The sequence below is a fragment of the Pangasianodon hypophthalmus genome, chromosome 22 (genome assembly GCF_027358585.1).
Source record: "Pangasianodon hypophthalmus isolate fPanHyp1 chromosome 22, fPanHyp1.pri, whole genome shotgun sequence".
NCBI classification, from domain to species: domain Eukaryota; kingdom Metazoa; phylum Chordata; class Actinopteri; order Siluriformes; family Pangasiidae; genus Pangasianodon; species Pangasianodon hypophthalmus.
The window spans coordinates 10,570,496-10,593,562 of NC_069731.1; the positions used below are offsets into that span (position 1 = coordinate 10,570,496).

Here is a 23,067-nt window from a genome sequence, read left to right on the forward strand (position 1 = left end):
GCATTGCAATAGTCTATACGTGATATGACTAGTGCATGAACAAGAACTGCTGTATTATTGATTGAGAGAAAAGAACGGAGATGATTAATATTACGCAGGTGGAAGTATGCAGTCCGCGTGATATTACTAATTTGAGTTTCAAAGGATAGTGTACTATCCAAGATAACACCCAAACTTTTAACCTGTGAGGAAGGACAGATTGCATTATTGTCAATGTACAAGGAAAAACAATTAGATTTAGACAAAACAGATCTAGTGCCAACAAGTAGGGCCTCAGTTTTGTTGCCATTTAGCTTCAGGAAGTTAGCTGAAAGCAAATCTTTAATTTCAGCTAAACAACTGGACAAAGATGGTGGAGGAAAAGAACCAGTGGGTTTGGCAGACAGGTGAAGTTGGGTGTCATCCGCATAACAATGAAAATGAATAACATGCTTCCTCAAAATGTAACCAAGAGGGAGTATATAAATAATGAACAGAAGTGGGCCCAAAACAGAACCCTGGGGAACTCCAGTGGTGACTGTAGATGTTCTTGATCTGAAACTTTTTTACAACCTAATCCAAGACAGAGGAGTGCCAGTAATCCCAATAGAAGCTAACCTGTCGAGGAGTATCTCATGTGAGACAATATCAAAGGCGCTCAAATCAAGAAGAACAAGTATGGTTAATAGCCGAGAATCAGCTGCCAGCAACAGATCATTGGTTATTCTAACAAGAGCAGTCTCGGTGCTGTGGTGGGGACGAAAAACAGATTGAAATTGTTCAACCAAATTATTATTGGAGAAATGTTCTTGAATTTGAATTGCAATGCGCTTTTTCACGATCTTAGAGATAAACGGTAAATTTGAAATCGGACGAAAATTATCAAAGTTAAATGGATCAGCCCCTGGTTTCTTAAGTAAGGGAGTAATAGTAGCAGATTTACACTATATTACCAAAAGTATTCGGTCACCTGCCTTGACTCACATATGAACTTAAGTGCCATCCCATTCCTAACCCATAGGGTTCAATATGATGTCGGTCCACCTTTTGCAGCTATTACAGCTTCAACTCTTCTGGGAAGGCTGTCCACAAGGTTGAGGAGTATGTTTATAGGAATTTTTGACCATTCTTCCAAAAGCGCATTGGTGAGGTCACACACTGATGTTGGTCGAGAAGGCCTGGCTCTCAGTCTCCGCTCTAATTCATCCCAAAGGTGTTCTATCGGGTTCAGGTCAGGACTCTGTGCAGGCCAGTCAAGTTCATCCACACCAGACTCTGTCATCCATGTCTTTATGGACCTTGCTTTGTGCACTGGTGCACAGTCATGTTGGAAGAGGAAGGGGCCCGCTCCAAACTGTTCCCACAAGGTTGGGAGCATGGAATTGTCCAAAATGTTTTGGTATCCTGAAGCATTCAAAGTTCCTTTCACTGGAACTAAGGGGCCAAAGCCCAACTCCTGAAAAACAACCCCACACCATAATTCCTCCTCCACCAAATTTCACACTCGGCAAAATGCAGTCCGAAATGTACCGTTCTCCTGGCAACCTCCAAACCCAGACTCGTCCATCAGATTGCCAGATGGAAAAGCGTGATTCATCACTCCAGAGAACGCGTCTCCACTGCTCTAGAGTCCAGTGGCGGCGTGCTTTACACCACTGCATCCGACGCTTTGCCTTGCACTTGGTGATGTGTGGCTTGGATGCAGCTGCTCGGCCATGGAAACCCATTCCATGAAGCTCTCTGCGTACTGTACTTGGACTAATTTGAAGGTCACATGAAGTTTGAAGCTCTGTAGCAATTGACTGTGAAGAAAGTCGACGACCTCTTTGCACTATGCGCTTCAGCATCCGCTGACCCCTCTCCGTCAGTTTACGTGGCCTACCACTTCGTGGCTGAGTTGCTGTTGTTCCCAAACTCTTCCATTTTGTTATGATAAAGCTGACATAAAACAATCACATAAGTCAGTGGAATACATATCAGATGGCAAAAAATCAGGAAGTCGCAAAATATTGTTAACCACCAAGAAAAGAAACCTGGAATTCCCATTGCTGACTCCTATTATGTTGGAATAATAATCAGATTTAGTTTTGGACAGTGCATTTTCGTAGTATTGAATATGCTCAGCATACATTTCTTTGTGAACAGTAAGGCCAGACCTGACATACAAACGTTCTAATCTACGGCCTTTAGTTTTAAGTTCATGCAATTCAGGTGTAAACCAAGGGGCTGAATGTACAAATGAAACAGTTCGAGTTTTCATAGGTGCAAGATCATCTAAAATTGTGTGTAGTCCATCATCGTAATATGAAACCAGTTCATCAACAGTAGAGAAATCAGATTTGCTGGAAAAGATGGCAAGTTCATCAGCAAGAGTGGACACATCACTGTTCTTAATATTCCGAAATGTGATCGGGCGACACGGGTTTATCTTAAAAACTGCCAGTTAGGCACAAAAAGACACCAGCAGATGATCTGATATGGACAGGTCAGAAGCAGTACAATTATGAGGTGTTATACCAGAACAGCAAACAAGGTCAGGAATATGCCCCTTGGAGTGAGTGGGCAGTGTGTTAAATTGCTGCATACCAAAACAATCCAAGCATGAAAAAAAATTCACTTGTAAATGCATTACTGACATTGTCTATATGTATGTTAAAATCACCCAGCATAATAACATTTGGAGACATAGAACATAGATAAGTCAAGAATTCAGAAAGTTCAGTTAAAAAGGCAATATTGCTCTTAGGAGGGCGGTAAATAGTTATGAGGATGGTGGGAATCGCCCCATTAATTTTTAAGTCAATTGATTCAAAAGAAGAATATACAGGCAAAGTTAACTGAGATACTTTCCATTTCTCTTTATAAAGTATTGCTAGCCCCCATCCCTGTCCCGTAACACTGGATTTACAAACGTAACCATATCCTGGGGGAACAGACTGGTTCAGATGAAAAAAGTCATATAATATAATCTCACCCTTCCCACTAGACTGGTAAAGACGTATACTATTGGTAAACCTCAAAAACAGAAAGACCAGATTAGAGTTTGCCAAAAATTCTTAAAAAAAAAAACAAAAAAAAGCCTGTGTAGTTCTAGAACAACATTCTATGGACAGATGAGACAAACTTGTACCAGAATGATGGGAAGAGAAGAGTATGGAGAAGTGAAGGAACTGCTCATGATATGAAGCATACTGCCTCATCTTATGGTGTGGGCATCTTTGGCTGTCAATGGTGCTGATTCCCTTGTATTGACAAAAGCAGCAGGATGAATTCTGAAGTGTATAGGGCTATATTCACTTGCTGAAAGCAAAACTGAAGGCAAAACGCCCCAAGAAAAAGCAAGAACTGAAGAAAGCTACCGTAAAGGCCTGGCAGAGCATCACCAGGTCAGAAACCCAGCATCTTATGATGTCTGTGAGTTCCTGACTTCAGGCGGTCATTGACTGCAAAAGATTTGCAACTAAGTATTAAAAATGAGAATTTAATTTATGGTTGTTAGTTTGTCCAATTACTTTTGGTCCCTTAAAAGGGGGGCCAAATATAAAAATTCTTACAGCGTTCACCCACTTTGGATGTGTTTGTCTGAACCCACCCTCTACAGTTGTGTGTACGCTCCATGGCAGCTTTGGAGACCATCGGGCCATTGATGTGTGGGATGAAGGTCAGGGCTGATATGGCAGGACTAGCATGTGAAGCCCTCAACCGCATGTTCCAGCGAGAGCAAACCGACCTAGTTGCACAGGTAACACTCTCACTCTCATTCTCACATTCTGTCTCTCTCTCTCTCTCTCTCTCTCTCTTTCTCTCTCTGTAAGGCACAATGATGTAGTTCCACCTGGACTACATCATCTAACACCATAAAATGTAGTGATTATAGGCAGCTGCTGAATCACCAATTATAGCAAATTTTTTCCATTCATTGCCCATGCACACAGATATACACACCTTGGTTCCATTTATGGGGTTTTACTTGACTACAAGCTCCTCTTGCCTTTATTGGTATTTTTCAAAGAACTTTGAGTAAAAGTCACCTCAACACATTTCTGTCATATTGTTCATTTTTGGGCTTGACATACAGTAGCACATATCAGAGGGGTGTAATGGTGGTTGACTCCATTCCTGTACAAAGTGAGTTTCTTCTTTCTGCATCTCTCTGTGCTTCATTTCAAAGGTCAGTAGCAAAAATAGTCAGTTTAATTGATATTTGCCATTGCACAATACTTAGATATTATGTTTTAAATTTTAAATCAGCATCACTCTTATCACAGGAAAATAATGGCAATTTTAACATTTTGTGCAATGCACTCAGTATCTTACAATAGCAGTATAGCAGGATGTGAATGACTTTGATAGTTTCATCCAAACTACTTACTTTAGGAAAATATAATATTGAAAAACAAAAAAGAAAGGAAGTGCACTGAAGCAATAAAACTTTTTTTTTTTTTCCTAGTGTTGGGACCATGGTGTTGAATCTAATTAACAAATGCCTTAGCCAGGGCATTTGTCCAGCAGATTTTAAGCATGCTACAGTTTTTCCTCTCTTAAAGAGGCCTAATTTGGCAATACAGGATCCTAATAATTTTAGACCGATCTCAAATTTACACTTTTTAGCCAAGGTTTTAGAAAAAGTGGTTTTTAAGCAATTACAAGCACACATTATGTTGCATTCAACTGGTGAGCCCTTTCAGTTGGGCTTTAAATCCTGTCATAGTACTGAGACAGTGTTGGTCAAAGTGTTAAATGATATTTTTGTATCGCTGGACAATGGCGAACATGTTATTTTAATTTTGCTTGATCTCAGTGCAGCGTTTGATATGGTGGACCATGAGATTTTAATTAAGCGCTTAGAACACTGGGTTGGCCTAAAAGGTAATGTGCTGAAATGGTTGAAATCTTATCTTACGGACAGATTTTTTCTCTGTTAGCTTTGGGGGCTATAATTCATCAAGATTACATCTTCCCTGGGGAGTTCCACAAGGATCAATTCTTGCTCCAATTCTTTTTTCCCTTTATATGCTACCAATCTATAGTTCAGATTTTGAGAAAGCAATTACTGCCATTGTTTTTTCTCGAATGGATTATTGTAACTCCCTTTATTATGGAGTTAACGCTCAAGCACTTATGTGTTTACAGAAAATCCAAAATGCAGCAGCAAAAATGATCAAGTCAGCAAAGAAATATGAATCGATAACTCCGTTATTAATTTCGTTATTGTGGCTGCCAGTACGACTTAGTAATCTATAAGATTTTTGTACTGGTTTTCAAGGCCCTGCACAATCTAGCTCCTGTGTATTTGTCCATTATCGTGTCATTCTACTTTCCCTCTAGATCTCTGAAATCAGAAAATCGACATGTGTTATATGCTACTAGGACAAAATACAAACATAGAGGAAATAGAGCCTTTTCTCAAGCAGGCCCTAAATTGTGGAACGATCTCCCTCTTTCTGTTCAATCTATTAAATCTTCACCTATGTTTAAATGTATGTTAAAACAACATCTTTTAAATACAAATGGGGAGCACATTGGATGAAGTTATTGTGTGTGTATGTGCAGGTGATGTTTGTGTGTTTATTATTGTATTTTTATTGTGTTTCTTAGCATGCGATTGTAAATCACTTTGGGCAACGCAAGTTGTATTAAATTGTGCTATATAAATAAATAAAAAAGAAAGAAAGAAACAAACAAACACTTTTTAAAAGCATTTTTGTTATTAGTTAAATAAATGAAATGAGAAGCAAATTAAACAAATAATTATTACTTACGTATATCTTCTATGTTTGTTCGGAACACCACGAAACAGTGACCACAATGAAATGCTTCTGTCATCAAGCATTTTTTAACTGTATAATTAATGTATATATTATTTATAAATATATTTATATTTATTAAATTAGAGAGTATGTGTGTGTGTGTGTGTGTGTGTTGTATGCAGGCGCTTAGAGTAGAACTGGTGCCATATTTGCTGAAGCTTTTAGAGGGAGTAGGATTAGAGACTCTGGACAACCCCTCAGCAACCAAAGCCCAAATTGTCAAAGCCCTTAAATCCATGACTCGCAGTCTACAGTATGGAGAACAGGTAAGGAACTCAATCACAGGCATATTCTCTAAATTAATAAATATACATATATTCATATATTATACAAATAAATAATTGAAGTAAGACAGTGTTGTCAAAAGAGCCTTCAGCAGAATCAGCAAACACACAAAAAATCTTGAGAGGTCTAGATATGCAGCTGCTCACTCTTACACATACATTGGCTGTGTACTAGCACTGTAACACAGCATTATGCAGTAATATAGATATGTCCTTCACCATGATCACTCTATTCACATTCAAATCATAAACAAGCATATTATCATGGTCCATACAGAAATGTTTCTGATTATAAGGTTCTAAACTAGCTGCAGTAGACTTGGAGTTGATTTATGGTTGTCGGGGACTGAAAACTGTCTTAAATAACTGGCAAGCTTTTCTCTTTCTTCACTTTCTTGAGAGAAGATGGCTGTAGATGGCAGAAGTAGTAACATAGAACCATTTTATGTTCATTATTCCAGCAATTAACCAGATACTAAAGTCATGCTTTAGATTAGATAACTTTATCTAATACTAATTAGTTGTAGACACTGAAAGACTCAATACAATATGTGGTGAGACACAAAATCTGAGATTGTAGTGTTGTTGCAGGTGAATGAAATTCTGTCTCGATCCACTGTGTGGAGTGCCTTCAAAGATCAAAAACATGATCTCTTCATCTCGGAATCACAGACTGCAGGCTTTCTGCCAGGTATAAAGACCACACATGCTTACTGGTTGAAATCACAGAACACAAAACACAAGGTCTTGATTTTCTCTATATTTTTACCCACTGCACCGCTCTTCAACAAAAACGCTGCTCAAATTAGTGTTTTCCTTTCTATAGCCCACTTGCTAAAAAGCTAATGATCTTATTAGATCAAGGTGGGGAAACTAAATCCCAGATGATAATGATGATGATGATGATAACATATAAATAAAATGTATTATTATTAGCACTATTCATACATCCGTGTTTACAGTGTGACGTAAAAACAGAGGAAGAAGCAAAAGGGAGTCACAAATAAAATAGAAAAATAAGCAAATAAAAATGTAACAAATAATCAGTGTCATAATATCAGTGTCCCCTCTGAAAGTATTGGAACAAATAGGCCAGTTCTTTTGTTTTTGCTATACACTGAAGATATTTGGGTTTGAGATCAGAAGATGAATGAGATGATATTTCAGCTTTCATTATCTGATATTCACATTTAGATATGTTAAACAACTTTGAACGTGGTATCTTTTGTTTGAACCCACCAATTTTTCACATGATCAAAAATATTGGAAAATGTAATTGACAGGAGTTTTTTGTTGCCCAGGTGTGCCCTGTTAGTTTGATTATTTTAACAATTAATATTTCTGAATGTCTGCTTTTGGTTTGAGCCCCGCATTTCGCCTATGAAGACCGCATTTGTTGTTAAAAGGGATAAACCAACATGTAGACCAGAAAGTTGTCTGTGGGAGACAAGCAGGTGATACTGAAGCTGAGAAATATAGGGGAAATTAGTCAGAGCCATTTCACAAGCATTGGGCATAGCCAGTACAACAATTTGGAATGTCCTTTAAAAAATACAGAAACCTCTGGTGTACTAACAACGAGATGACAGTTGATGACAAACTTTGTGAGAGCTGTGACGAAATACCCTAAAACAACAGTAAGTGATATGACCAACATCCTGTAGATATAACAATCCACCATTCAAAGAAGACTTTGAAAACAGAAAGTCTGTTTATATATACAGTGGATATAAAAAGACTACACACCCCTGTTAAAATGCCAGGTTTATGGTGATGTAAAAAAATGAGACCAAGATAAATCATTTCAGAACTTTTTCCACCTTTAATGTGACCTATAACCTGTACAACTCATCTAAAAAACAAACTGAAATCTTTTGGGGGGAGCGAGTAAAAATAAAAAAACAAAATAATGTGGTTGCATAAGTGTGCACACCCTCTTATAACTGGGGATGTGGCTGTGTTCAGAATTAAGCAATCACATTCAAACTCATGTTGAATAGGAGCCAGTACACACCTGCCATCATTTAAAGTGCTCTGATTAACCCCAAATAAAGTTCAGCTGTCCTAGTAGGCTTTTCCTGACATTTTCTTAGTCACATCTTACAGCAAAAGCCATGGTCCACAGAGAGCTTCCACAGCATCAGAGGGATCTGATTGTTAAACGGTATCAGTCAGGAGAAGGGTACAAAAGAATTTCCAAGGCATTAGATATACCATGGAACACAGTGAAGACCATCATCATCAAGTGGAGAAAATGTGGCGCAACAGCGACATTACCAAGAACTGGACCTCCCTCCAAAATTGATGAAAAGACTAGAAGAAAACTGGTCAGGGAGGCTGCCAAGAGGCCTACAGCAACATTAAAGGAGCTGCAGGAATTTCTGGCAAGTACTGGCTGTGTAGTACATGTGACAACAATCTCCCGTATTCTTCATATGTCTGGGCTATGGGGTAGGGTGGGACGGAAGCCTTTTCTTACAAAGAAAAACATCCAAGCCCGGCTACATTTTGCAAAAACACATTTGAAGTCTTCCAAAAGCATGTGGGAAAATGTGTTATGGTCTGGTGAAATCAAGGTTGAACCTTTTGGACATAATTCCCAAAAGTATGTTTGGCGCAAAAAAGAACACTGCACATCACCAAAAGAACACCATACCAACAGTGAAGCATGGTGGTAGCAGCATCATGCTTTGGGGCTGTTTTTCTTCAGCTGGAACTGGGGCCTTAGTCAAGGTTGAGGAAATTATGAACAGTTCCAAATACCAATCAATATTGCTAGAAAGCTGAAGATGAAGAAGAACTTTCTTTCAGCACGACAACGACCCAAAGCATACATCCAAATCAACAAAAGAATGGCTTCACCAGAAGAAGATCAAAGTTTTGGAATGGCCCAACCAGAGCCCAGACCTGAATCCGATTGAAAATCTGTGGGGTGATCTGAAGAGGGCCGTGCACAGGAGATGCCCTTGCAATCTGACAGATTTGGAGCGTTTTTGCAATGAAGAGTGGGCGAATATTGCCAAGTCAGGATGTGCCATGCTGATAAACTCATACCCAAAAAGACTGAGTGCTGTAATAAAATCAAAAGGTGCTTCAACAAAGTATTTGTTTAAGGGTGTGCACACTTATGCAACCACATATTATTTAGTTTTTTTATTTTTACTCGCCCAACCTAAAAGATTTCAGTTTGTTTTTCAATTGAGGTTTTTTTTATGTGTGTATATATATATCTACACACACACATAAAATATATGATGGACTGAGCCGTCGACACAACGGATCTCGTTAACAGATGAGATTGTCTGTGCGAGTGTAGAACGATCCTTGACATGCCGATACAACCACAAACATCACAGGAGTAGTTTTCAGTACTCGACCGGCAGGTCGTCTTCATAACTGTCTTACATTGCACACGTTTGTCCTGAAGGGTACGCAGATATTTGAGTCTGAATGTGTGCGTACCCTTCAGGACAAACATGTGCAACCTTTCATCATTCATCTGAACTACATGCCCAGTCCAGCGGAAGAGAGCGATCATCAAAAAGGCTTCAATGCCAGTTGTGTCACATGTTCTGCGGACCTCTGTATTTGTTATTTTGTCCTGCCATCTAATGTATGCTATATGCCTTAGGCAACGCATATGAAACTGATCAAGCTTGTTGATGTGTCGACGATATCGGATCCATGCTTCAGAGCCATAAAGCAGGATAGTCAAGACCACTGCCTTGTATACTGCAATTTTTGTTTCTAACCAAATGCCTTGATCATCCCAGAGATGTTTACAAAGCCTGCCAAAAGCCAGACTTGTGTTAGCCAGGCGTGCGCTTACATCATCATTGACATTTGCATTTGCAGATTCGATGCTGCCAAGGTAGCAGAACTTGTCTACAGCTTTGAGTTTGATGTCTGCTGCTGTGATAACAGGTTTATCATCCAGTCTGTCTGACTGAAACAGCACTTCAGTCTTCTTCAAGCTGATTGTGAGCCCAAATTTGTTTGTTGCTGATACAAATTTATCGAACTGTAGCTGGGCATCGGCTTGAATGTAAGCTAGAAGAGCACAGTCATCCACGTACAGAAGCTCTTGAACAACTGCCCAGAAGATCTTCGATTGAGCTTGAAAAGAGCGCAAGTTGAAATACATTACCATCAGAGCGGACCTGGAGTGGAATTACCAGTTTACAGTCTCAGAAAGCAACAAGCAGTGTCATTGGGAAGAAAATGCTGAAGAGTAATGGAGCAAGGACACATCCTTGCTTTGTTCCATTTGAGATATCGAACACTGCCGACATCTCGCCTTCATCAGTAATCTGGCCCATTCCTTCATGAAAGGACTGGATTATCTTGATAAACTTGTCTGGGCATCCTATCCTCCACAGAATCAGCCAGAGTCCTCAACTGTTTACAGAATCAAATGCTTTGGTGAGATCTATAAACACCATGTAAAGATCACAATGCTGTTCACGACATTTTTCCTGAATCTGCCTTGCAGTAAAAATCATATCTATCATCCCTCGACCAGATTGGAAGTCACACTGACTTTCTGGTATGATGTCATTGCAATCATGGAGGGCACGGAGTTGTTTCAACAAGATGCGCGCGAGCACTTTGCCTGGGACTGCAAGTAGAGAGATCCCCCGGTGGTTATCACAGAAAGCTCTGTCACCTTTTGCGTTTATATACAGTCAGGTCCAGAAGTATTTGGACAATGACAGAGTTTTTGTGATTTTGCCTTTATGTACCACCACAATGGATTTGAAATAAAACAGTCAAGATGTAATCGAAGTGTAGACTTTCAGGTTTTTAGGGGTTCCACAAAAATATGGCACTTACCATTTAAGAATTACAGCCATTTTAAGCAAAGTGCTTCCATTTTCAGGGGCTCAAAGGTATTTGGACAATTGACTGACAAGAAGTTAATTGACCAAGTGTGGTGCATTCCCTTGTTAATTCAAGACAAATGAAGCAGATAAAAGATCTGGAGTTGATATCAGGTATTGAGTTGGCATTTGGCAGTTGTGCGACTGGAGCTAGCAATATGAAGTCCAAGGAGATCTCAATGCAAGTGAAAGAGGCCATCATTAGGCTGGAAAAAAAAAATCTATAAGAGAGATAGGAAAAACCTTAGGTGTGGCCAAATCAGTTGGGTACATTCTTAAAAAGAAGGAAAGCAGTGGTAAGCTCAACAACATCGAAAGGCCTGGAAGACCACGGAAGGCAACTACAGTGGTGAATCGCAGAATCCTTTCCTTGGTGAAGAAAAACCCCTTCACAACATCAACAGAAGTCAAGAATACTCGGGAGAAGGTAGGCGTATCATTGTCAAAATCTACAATCAAGAGACGCCTTCATGAATGTAAATACAGAGGGTTTACAACAAGGTGCAAACCACAGGTAACATTCAAGAACAGGAAAGCCAGATTAAACTTTGCCAGAAAACATCTAAAAAAGCCTCCCATGTTCTGGAATAAGATTCTTTGGACTGATGAAACCAAGATTAACTTGTACCAGAATGATGGGAAGAGAAAAGCATGGCGAAAGAAAGGAACAGCTCATGATCCAAAGTATACTACATCATGTGTGAAACATGGTGGAGGGAGTGTTATGGCATGGGCATGTATGGCTGCCAATGGAACGGGCTCACTGGTGTTTATTGATGATGTGACTGCTGATAGATGTAGCAAGATGAATTCTGAGGTGTATAAGGCTATACTCTCTGCTCACATTCAGCCAAATGCTACAAAACTGATAGGATGCCGCTTCACAATGCAGGTGGATAATGACCCTAAACATACTGCGAAAGCAACTCAAGACTTTTTGAAGGCAAAGAAATGGAATATTCTTCAATGGCCAAGTCAGTCGCCTGATCTTAACCCAATAGAGCATGCTTTTCACTTACTGAAGACAAGACTGAAGGCAGAAACACCTACAAACAAGCAGCAACTGAAGGTGGCTGCAGTGAACACCTGGCGAAGTTTCTCCAGGGAGGAAACTCAGAATTTGAGTTTTGAGAACATGGGCTCCAGACTTCAGGCAGTCATTGACTGCAAAGGATTTTCATCCAAGTATTAAAATTATGGTTATATTTAGAATTATGTCAATTTGTCCAAATACCTTTGAGCCCCTAAAAATGGAGGTACTTTGTTGAAAATGGGATCTGCCATGCTTGAGACCCTCAGCAAGAATTCCATCTATTCCACGGGCCTTCTGAGAGGCCATTAGGTTAATACACACACATATACAATCCCCTCTGAAAGTATTGGAACAGCAAGGCCAGTTCTATTGTTTTTGCTATGCACTGAAGACATTTGGGTTTGAGATCAAAAGATGAATATGAGATGATAGATCAGAATTTCAGCTTTTATCTCCTGATATTTACATCTAGATGTGTTAAACAACTTACAACATGGCACCTTTTGTGCCAGACCACCCAATTTCTTAGATGAGCAAAAATATTGGAACAGATAGTCTTAAAGTAAATACCACTTAATGTTTGGTTGCATATCCCTTTCTTGCAGTGATTGCATCAAGCTGGTATCCCACTGACATCACCAAACTGTTGCATTCTTCTTTTGTGCATCTGTTCCAAATCGAAGTCCCCAAAGGGAATCCCCATGGAGGTCAGTGGGGGGATGTTGCCGTGATGTCCTCCTTTGAGTCTTGACACAACGCAGACTTTGAGGGCCTTGGCACCGCTTTCCCAGCCACATCCCACACCTTGCTATGCTGTGGCAGAACCCTTCGACCATCATAATTTTTAACATTTCCCTAAACCCCAAACAATTTGTCCCCAAAATGAGTGGATGGGTGAGGCTGGGACTAACCGCCAGTGAATATCCCCTTGCACACACTTCATCTTCACCAACCATGTATTTCTAAACGCTTCACCTTGAATCAGGCTTTGGTGGACTGCGGTCTGCTTACAATGTGAACCCTGCTGCTTGTTGTGCAGGTTGAGAATAGCTTAGTGTTGGATTTTTTTTGGAGCCTGGCGAGGGACTCTATGATGTTGCTGATTGGGGAAGCTTCCATGGCAGCGTCTGAGTCCTCTTTGATCCTGGGTTTCGGCATCACTGTAGAACCCAGTGTGTGTGGGTCTGATGGAAGACTCAGGAGGCACGTGGAATTTAAGCAGAGCTCTGGGGTCACTTTTATTTCTAAGCAGTGTCTTTTAGCTCACTTTCAAAAACTCCTGAAAGGGGCCATCACTAGCTCACGGATTTAGCTTTGTTCAAATTCAAGATCACGTTCCGTGCATAGGGGTGTGTGTGTGCTTGCGAGTTGCAAGCTCTGTCAGCTATGCCACTCTCTCTCTGGCTCATGGCAGTAACTGAAAGCACAAAAAAATGCACACTGGCCTGTATCTGACTCCTCTCCAGTGCCTTGGCAGGAGAGGTAATCGAGGTAATGATTTGTGCCCCCGGCCTGTGGACCAACTCAACCGAAGTGCCAGATACCAACAAGTGATCTGTGCATTGGCATCTTTAATGCAGTGGAGCCATTGGGGTGTGATTGGAACAGAGGGTAAAGGGGAGACCCAGTAGGTAGCACCAGAGGGTGAGGATCACCCACTTGATGGCTAGGCATTCTTTCTTTGTACCTACTCTCTCTTCCCAAGAGCTGTCAGCCTCGGGCATAGCCTTGAGTTCCTTCCGAACTACAGTTTTCTTGTGTTCAGGTAAACAATTGGAGCGGCTATGTACAACCACAGCTGGAGGAATCTCATTGTGGTGCTCTATGATGTTTGTGTGGTAGAGGCGAAAACACATCGGGAAATTCCCCTTGCAACATGGCAACCTGTACTCTCTGGGATGGCAAGAGATGGTCTCCACAAGCGATTGGGTTGGAATGAGACAAGGTTTTTTAGAGTGCTTGCAGTACCAGCTCCTCTCTCTCTCAAACCACCATTGCCAGAGCCACAGGAACCACCTATCTGCATGGTTTAAGTAGGTTGAGGTGGTATAGTTGTAGTGCATTGACTCTGTTTGCCTGATCTCATACTCGACTTCCCCAACTCACTGTGTGACCTCAAAGGGCCCTTGCCACTTTGCAAGTACGGCAGAGCTTGATGAGGGAAATGGTACAAGCACTTTATCTCTTGGTGCAAATTCCCATAGCTGAGCTCCCCTGTCATACATTTGGGACTGCCGTTCTTGGGCCTGGTTCAAATTCTCCTGGGTTAGGTGACTCAAGGTGTGGAGTTTTGTTCTCAGGTCCAGAATGTACTGAATTGTTTTTGCAGCTGGAAGATCCTTCCTCCCAATTTTACCTAATGTTATCTAAGATGCTGCGGGGCTTGCACCTGTATTAGAATGGAGAAACCCCCCTGGAGGTTTGCGGGACCTTTCGTACTGCAAATAACAAGGGTTTGAACCACTTATCCCAATACTAAGCATCATCATGAACAAACTTACGAATCATATATTTAAGCATTTGATTAAACCATTTGACCAGCCAATCCTTTTGCAGATGGTGAACACTGGTGCAAGTCGATTTAATCCCTAATAATACGTACAGTTCGCGTAGGGTGCATGACATAAAAGTTGTACTCTGGTCAGTCAGGATCTCGAAAGATTCAACCTTATAATTGATAATTCAGTCTTTCGAGATCCCAATTCGGGAAACAACTTGGAAGAGTGCCTCCTCAACACTGCATGCTGAGATGTTGAGAAGAGCCACAGCTTCCGGCTATTACATTGTGTAGTCCACTAAAACTAACACAAAGCGATGCCCTTGTGCATGCCATTCTCATGCCCTGAAGAAGTCCTTACCAATTCTGTCGAAGGGAACCTCGATTAGTAGAAATAATGGATCAGTGGCACTTTTCGGGTGGCATAGGTCATTGCATAGGTCTCATTGCACAGGTCAAGAAGCACTTGGTGTTGGGTTTGGTGGAGGCTGGCGAGGGACTTTGATGTTGCAGAGTGGGGAGGCTTCTGTGAGGGTGTCTGTGTCCTCCTTGATCCTGGGTTTCAGCACCACTGTAGAACACAGTGTGTATGGGTGTGGAGGAAGACTCAGGAGGAGGAATTTCAGCAGAGCTCTGGGCTCATTTTTATTTTTCCACAGTTTTTCGGCACACTTTCAAAAACTAAAAAAAAAACAACTAACTAACAGAAATGCAACCCAAATGGGGCTGTCACAAGCTCACGACTTTCACCTCAGTCAAGGTTAATATCACACTCCGTGTGTGTGTGTATGCATTGCAAGCTCTGCCAGCTATACCACTCTCTCTCTCTGGCTCATGGCAGTCACTGAAAGCACAAAGAAGCACACATAAGTAGGCTGGCGGTAATAAGACACAGGTTAGAATCATTGTGCATTACCTGCCGGTTCAACCTGCCTTCTTTCCATCTGCAGCTGACGCTTGACCCCACCCTCACTACCACATACCCCCACCGCCCAACTCTGGCCGGGGAGCTGTCTGGCCTGTAGCTTACTCTCCTCCCCCGCCTTGGCACCATCTGTGCCCCCGACCTGTGGACCAACTTGAATGGCCTAAGTGCCAGATACCAACGAGTGATCTACGCGTTGACACCCTTCATGCGGTGGAGCCCTTCGGGTGTGATCGGGACGGGGTAAAGTGGATCCACAGCTGATGGTCGACCGTACCACTGCCACATAAGTTTTAGATGTCTTCTGTCAGAGATAGAGGGAGTTCGTTGAATGTTTATTGGGAATGTGTTTTACATCTTTGGTACCTAAAAACAAAAGGCTGCTTCACAACTCTTTGTAAGTTTCATATGTGGAATATGGAGAAGGCTAGCACGTGATCTTAAGACTCAATTTGGAACATAGTTTTTTAGGCATTCAGAGATGTATGAATGTGCTTATACCATTAACAGATTTAAAAACTAGCAACTCAATTCATTTGCATGAATATTTATTTAAATAATATGCAATAAGCTCTGATTATTGATTTACTTGCAGAGCCTATAATTGTGTGTAGTTGCAACCACACACAGCCTTCCTTCAGTCTGATTTAGATTTGACTTTGCTTGTTTCCTCTTGCTACCTGCTCCTTTCTCTGCTGTCTTTTCCTTCCTTCCTTATTCTCCTTCAGGTGTGTCCACTCCTTCTCTCCTGGCTGCCAGTAGTCCATTGCGGAGTGGCCTCTAGGGGGGCTCTCCCCATCCTCTTCTCTTTAACTTTTACAAAGGTAGACTTTCCCTTCTCTCCATGCTCACAGCATCTCTTTCCCTTTCTTTTTGCTTATGTTTCATTCACCTTTTCACTTTCTGCTTCATCAGTCTGTCCAAGCATCTATCTGTAGTTGTAGTTAACACAGAATTCCTAACCCAGTCTAGTACATGCATTCCCCAAAAAGTACAGGCATCACGGAATTGTTTCTGATGTGTTTTCTTTCACTATCTCCAGTAAGGTAAGGGTTTTAGAAAAGTAAACATTTCACCCATTACTTTTATTTATTGTAAGCACGTGTCATTAACGAAGTCCAATTCATTTTTGTATATGGTTATGATTGCTTCAAAAGTACATAGTCAAAAGTCAATTAAACTGCATTTATCTGGAAAAAGGCACAGTGTTAATAGTGACACCATAATAACTATAAAGCACACATATTATAAATACACATGTACCATGTGATCAGAGGAGATTGTGGGTTTGCGCAATTAAATATTCTAGTTCAATATGTATACAACTTGTTACATATCCAGAAGAAATATGTTAATGATCCAGAGATATTGTATAACTTGGCTTTTGAATAAGTGTACTATTGTGTACTGTTTTATAGTGTGTCAGGTTGTGCCCAACAGTAATTGTACAACTATGTATATTATATAGACCTTTTTTCAAAGCTCAGTTTATTTCCTCATTAAGTTCAATTGTCCTGCTCAGTCAATTATACTCCAGTGTTTTGAAAAGTTCCCTTTTTTTTTTTTTTTTTTTTTTAAAAAATACCAGGTATTTGTGGATAATCCTGTGTGTGTATGTGTGTTTTTAGGTCCGGCAGTAGCAGGCTATCTAACTGCTGGCACGGGTGCTACAGTTTTGTCCAGCGTCCCTCCACCTGTAGACAATGACATTGGAGACCTGGGCTGAAAACCAAACCTGCACTAACAGTTCAGAGAATGCACCACTTTCCTAAGAGCAGCAGGGTTGATGAGACAGACAGATAAATGACTTAAAGAAAGAGGAAAGGGTTAGGTGTTTTACAGCCCTTGTGTAAACTTTCCTCTAAATGTGTGCTGCTATGTTCTCTGTGTGTTTGTGTTGTGTTCCCTCACAGCGCACAGTCATTAATTATCTCCTTTTTTCTTTTTAAATTTTTTGCTCTTGTTCCTATTGTATTACATTCTATACTTTTTCTTTTCATTTTTTTTCCAGAGAAGAGGAAAATGTTTACTTTTGTATGAGAATATTTTTTGCAGGAGGAAAAAAGACTCCTGAAGTGAATACACCGTTAGAGATCCAACCCTTAGTTTATTCTTTCCCCATCGCCTTAATTTCTGTCATGCCCTCCATGCTGTGTCTCCACAAGACTTCTAATGACTTCTTATTTTAACCAAATCTTGGACTATCATGAGCTTCCAGACCTGCAGCTTTGTCATGCCATACCTCCTCACCTTGTTGTGTTTTCTCTTAACCCAGACATGATTGAATACTTGATAGATACAGGAGAAATGAAGAACTGCCACTGTCAGTTACAACACCCCATAGACTGGTCAGTCTTCAAGCCCCCTTTATGTATCTAAAGACATCCTGCTTTTTCTACCTTTTCTCACCCAGAATGCAATCACTCAAATATTGATAACTAGCTGAGCACTTAACTAAGGAATGATTTTCACCACCTGAAAGAATGAGCTTCTGTAAAAGTTCCCAGAGGAAATGACACTGTCTCTGGTTAAAATCTATGTGAAAGATTAGTGCAGTTGTCAAACTGTCTATTATAATATGACATATATAAACTTTCTATATTGAATGTACAATTTAAAAAAAATCAGTCACACTTGTACATAAAATTTTAAGAATAAAAGGGAATCCACAGTGTTTTTGTTTCATCTTTTTGTCATTGTCTGTTCAAACAACACTGAGCTATGAAATACATTTTTATAAGCATAGAGTGATGTTCAGCTTGGGTTACTAAGTGGTATGTCACTGCCACCGTGAGTCCGGGGGGGATTTTTCCACACATCTCAATGTTCATATGACAAAGCCTTTGATTCATCTGCTGGAATAGGTGTTTTGGAGTTGTGCTAATGAATGTATGGATTGTATTTATCCTTCCCTTTAGTTTGAATAAATATATAACCACTTCAGGATTTTACTAACAGCAAGTCGTTCAGATGAATAAGTAAATTCAGTAAGGCTTAATTCTGTCAAAATCACAGTAAGTCAGGAAAAAAATCGGGCTTGGAACAACTCAAAAGGCGCTTTATTTTACTTTAGCTTTTCAGCTTTTTTAATCACACATATGAACGCATGCACACATGGCTCTGTGCTGGTTGCTCTCTCTCAAGGTGCTCTTCTCTCTCCTTTTAATCCTCGCCTCTGCTCACTGCAACACAAAACATTCATTAATCGAATTCCCCACAGGTGTGCATTCCTCGCCACTCACCTTCCCCAGCTCCGGCTTGAATTCACAAACCAGCACCCGAGCATGCCCCCGCTTCCACAATCAGTGAGTCACTATGGGGGGAGCTCAAAGAATGTATTTATTTTATTCATTTATCTTCAGTAACAATTCAGTAACAATTAACATTTGACATTGTCACAAAGCAGCTTTACAGAAATAAATACATTCAAGATATAAACTGTAAATGTATGAATTTATCCCTAATGAGCAAGCCAGAGGCGACGTTGGCAAGGAAAAACTCCCCGAGAAGATATGAGGAACAAACTTTGAGAGAAACCACACTCAAAAGGAAACCCATCCTCAGTGATAAATCTGACCAGAAGTAGGGCGTCAGGATGGATCATGCTGGTCCAGAGAGCAGAAGGGGTCAGGATCACTGGTATCTCAAGAGTAGCATGTGTAGCTTAACGGAGAGAGAAGGAGAGATTGTTAGGTATGCTTTTTTCCTGTAATGGTTAAGGACAATATACTCTGTATGCAGAGTGCAAGCAGGGACTCTGGTAAGCCATGACAGCATACTAAAAGGGAGAGCCAGAAGGTAACACAGACATTAGAGCGCCCTGGGACATAAAGCGGCCAGCCACTCCACCATCAACAATCCTGAGTGAAAATGTGAGAGTTGGGGGGGTGACAGTATCCAAACATCATGTTCATGTACCTACTGGAACATCCAGGCAGTGAGGCATTACAATAATCCAACCTAGTGGTAACAAATGCATGAACTAATTTTTCTGCATTGTGTAGTGACATTATATTTCTTATCTTAGCAATATTTCTGAGATGAAATAAGGCTATTCTAGTAATATTATCTACATGAGCGTCAAATGAAAGACTGGAGTCAATAATCACGCCAAGGTCTTTTACTGCTGAACTTGATGAAACACAAAGGCCATCCAGAGTTATCAGAGTTACTATGTAACCAGAAAGCTTACTTCTAGCTGCATGTGTTCCTAGTACAAGTACTTCCTCTCTTGTCAGAATTAAGTAAAAGGAAGTTAATAAGCATCCAGTGTCTAATGTCCTTTACACATTCCTCAACTTTATTGAGCTGGTGTCTGTTATCTGACTTTGCTGAAACATACAACTGTGTGTCATCAGCATAACAGTGGAAGCCAATACCATGTTTACAAATAATTTTGCCCAGAGGTAGCATATATAAAGAAAAGAGCAGTGGGCCTAAAACAGAGCCTTGTGGGACACCAAACTTTAGGTTGGTATCCATAGAGAAGTCACCATTTACATTTACAAACTGATAATGATCAGTCAAATAAGACCTGACCCAGGAGAGGGCCGTTCCCTTAACGCCAACAACATTTTCTAGTCCATCGAGGAGAATAGCATGATCAGTGGTATAAAAAGCTGCACTAAGGTCAAGCAACACGAGCAAGGAGACACAACCCTGATCAGAGGCCAATAGTGAGTCATTTATCACTTTAACTAGCGCTGTCTCTGTGCTATGATGAGGCCTAAATCCTGACTGATACTTTTCATGAATGTTATCCCTATGTAGGTATGAGCATAACTGCTGTGCTACAACCTTTTCTAGGATCTTGGAGATAAAGGGGAGGTTTGATATTGGCTTATAGTTGGACAATTGATGGGCTGAGGTCAGGTTTTTTAATCAGGTGTTTGATAACTGCTAGTTTAAAAGATTTAGGTACATAGCCAGTGCTAAGGGAAGAATTGATTATTTTTAGAAGAGGTTCGATTGCTTCTAGAATTATCTGTTTGAAGAAACATGTAGGTAAGGGATCTAATATACAAGTTGATGATTTTGATGAGGAAATTAGTGAAATTAGTTATCCTGGTTAGGATCACGGTAGATCTGGAGCCTATCCTTGGGTAGTACTGGACACAAGGCAGAAGAATTCTCTCCAGGTGGCACTTCAATCCAACAGGGAGGACAGTAACCAAAACTCAGAATTGAATTGGAGCTGTGAGGCTGCAATGCTACCCACTATGCCACCATACCTCCCAACTGATATATTAAAATAACACATACTAGTGATATTTTGAGCACAAACATAGAGGGACATTGTACAATTTTATTTAAACAAAGTTTTTTATGTAGTGCACAGTTTTCTACAAAAGCCTTACAGTTGAAAATTTGTAACACCTTCCCATGAGAGAAGTCTTTTCCTCTAACGTCTAATAAGGTTGGAGACATTTGTGTAGTGATGTTGGTTCACTCCACCATAGAGAACATTTTAAGCTCCTTTATATTCTGAGGTTCTTGAATGTTCCTCTTGTCAATGATTCAATGATTGTCATTGCAATGATTGTCATTGCAAAACATTGATTTTGAAAGCACTAACTCTGACCAAGTTTTAACCTCCTGGCAGAGGCAACCACTTTTTTGGCTGAAATATCCTGGTACTTAGCAGAATCCATGATGCCACCAGTCTTCACAGGAGCCCCTGAACCACAACCCATAAAACAGTGTAACAGTTGATTTTAACTTGACAACAGTAAGAATAAAGTATATTGTAAAATCTTTTCCCTCTTCCATCACCCAGCACCCCCCTTTTGTGTCCCCACTATTATATTGACAGTGTCCATGGGTCCATTTCCTGGCAACTTTCCAACTGTTTCAGACATTTGAAACTTTCTGATACAACCCTATGGGGTGGGACGGGCTAACGCGGCGGAACTATATCGCCTAAAAATAATGCGCATGGTGTCTGCGGTTTTTAGTACATTTTTATTTTTCATTAATGTTCGCGATTCAGCTGTATGATTAAATTTCAGGTTTTTTTTGTTGTTGTTGTTGTTGTTTTGTGCATGCTTTGCGTGCCCCCTCCCCTACTCCATTGCTGTGCACTCCCGCTCTTTACGATCTAACCTACAGTGCGTTTCCGCGCATGCTCAGAAGTATACTGTTACTTCTAGCGTTTCCTGTTTTACGCTGTTCATTGGCAAAGATGGCAGAAATGAAAGAAATGAAGGCTTTGACTTATGGAGGTACATAAACACTGTAATAGCTGGTCAGGGTGTTATTTGTTAATGTACAAATATGGGCTTGTTTGTAAGCATCTTTAAGTGCATTAGTATTTTAGCTTGTATCCATGTTCTGTGTTGTGTAGTGAGCTGGCTTTGCTAACACCCTGATGCATTCGAGGCTGTAGGGCAGGTCGGCTGTGGATGCATTGCTTTGGTTGATTGATTTTAACCGTATATCTTTTCCTCCAGTGATCACGACGATTCTTTTAAGTTCCGCTGTTTTCGCATTGGTGGAGGACCTCGATGACACGTAAGTGAGCATTTGTTTCACTTCTGATGCTAAAGATGCTTTAGTCAGGCTAACTCCTGGATTAAAATGCTTACTAAAGCTGATTGTTTTAAAAGTACATTCTGTTTTACTGATCACCGAAGGTCTGCTTTTCCAGGCAGCAAATACTGTGTATGCATTAGGAGAATTAATTCAGGAACTGTTTCCTTTCTACCAACACTTTTTTTTCAGCAGGGTAATAATTTGTTGTAATACAATACATTTCCATCATTGAGCAAACCATCTTCACTTTTAGCTGTGATGTTTCTGTTTCCTTCCATCTAAACTACAGGACAGTCATATCCAAATTATGTTTTCAGTACTGATTTTTTGCCCAGCTTTGTATTTGGCCCCATGCTTATTTGCTGTTAAGATATCTAACCATGCTGATCAAGTTAAGATGAGAGGTTAAAACCCATTCCTATGTGCACAGTTTCTGTATATAAAGTGTCTTAATTCATATTCTTTTATTGTGAATGTGTGCACAGTGCTTACATTTATATCACTTCCGTAGATTCAAAGACAACAGAATGGATGATGTCTGGCTGGTGGATGTGAGTGTTTCTTTTACACGTACACTGTTACACATTGTGCTTCAAACCAGAGGTGGAGGTGCTGTTTTGTAGAATGAGCGTACTCTGGGGATTTGGATGAAAGATAAGTCACGTGTGTAGGCTTGTTGGTGTTAAGTGAAAGGGGTGTGATGGATGTGTGAGGTTCAAACCCTGGACACATCCAGTCACTTCCTGTGCTTTTTCAGTCTGTTCCTAGCAGAAAATAACAGTAAATGAAGACCAGTAATGGTTACCAGATATGGTCCCCTGTTCAAATCTGGATTGCTTCTTTAAAATACCAGGGAAAATCCATTAACATGTCAGGTTTACTTTTATTTAAAGTTTGATTTATTGGTAAACTGCAACCACAATACAACACAATACATGTAATACACAATAACATGTGCAACAAATATAACACATCAACAATATTAACATATTGATAATTACAATAGCATATACTTTGTAAAGTCACTATACATTGTCAGTCATTCTGATAAAATTGGTGAGTTCTCCCCTCAGGAAAATGTAAATTTTGTGTTATTTTTTCCTGATATGGAAAAGTGAATCTGACTCA

At 40.3% G+C, this 23,067-nt stretch overlaps 2 protein-coding genes across 10 annotated transcripts in view; both read left to right on the forward strand.

Annotated features, from left to right (window-relative positions):
- Window positions 1-18,082, forward strand: part of LOC113541200 (dnaJ homolog subfamily C member 13) — a 154,212-nt gene extending 136,130 nt beyond the window's left edge. For 2 of the 3 annotated variants that reach the window (XM_034298136.2, XM_026938043.3), the window contains 4 exons: window positions 3,581-3,721; window positions 5,912-6,055; window positions 6,665-6,764; window positions 17,037-18,082. In XM_034298136.2, coding sequence (XP_034154027.2) covers window positions 3,581-3,721; window positions 5,912-6,055; window positions 6,665-6,764; window positions 17,037-17,134 — 483 coding nt within the window. In that variant the 3' untranslated portion in view covers window positions 17,135-18,082. Of the gene's footprint in view, window positions 1-3,580; window positions 3,722-5,911; window positions 6,056-6,664; window positions 6,765-16,136; window positions 16,233-17,036 lie in introns of all 3 variants that reach the window. The other variant, XM_026938046.3, reaches the window with a different exon arrangement.
- Window positions 18,083-21,473: 3,391 nt separating this feature from the next.
- lztfl1 (leucine zipper transcription factor-like 1) overlaps window positions 21,474-23,067 on the forward strand; it is a 133,006-nt gene continuing 131,412 nt past the window's right edge. For 6 of the 7 annotated variants that reach the window (XM_053228110.1, XM_053228108.1, XM_026938243.3 and 3 more), the window contains exons 1-3: window positions 21,474-21,629; window positions 21,858-21,918; window positions 22,451-22,490. In XM_053228110.1, coding sequence (XP_053084085.1) covers window positions 21,530-21,629; window positions 21,858-21,918; window positions 22,451-22,490 — 201 coding nt within the window. In that variant the 5' untranslated portion in view covers window positions 21,474-21,529. The remainder of the gene's footprint in view (window positions 21,630-21,857; window positions 21,919-22,450; window positions 22,491-23,067) is intronic. The other variant, XM_026938242.3, reaches the window with a different exon arrangement.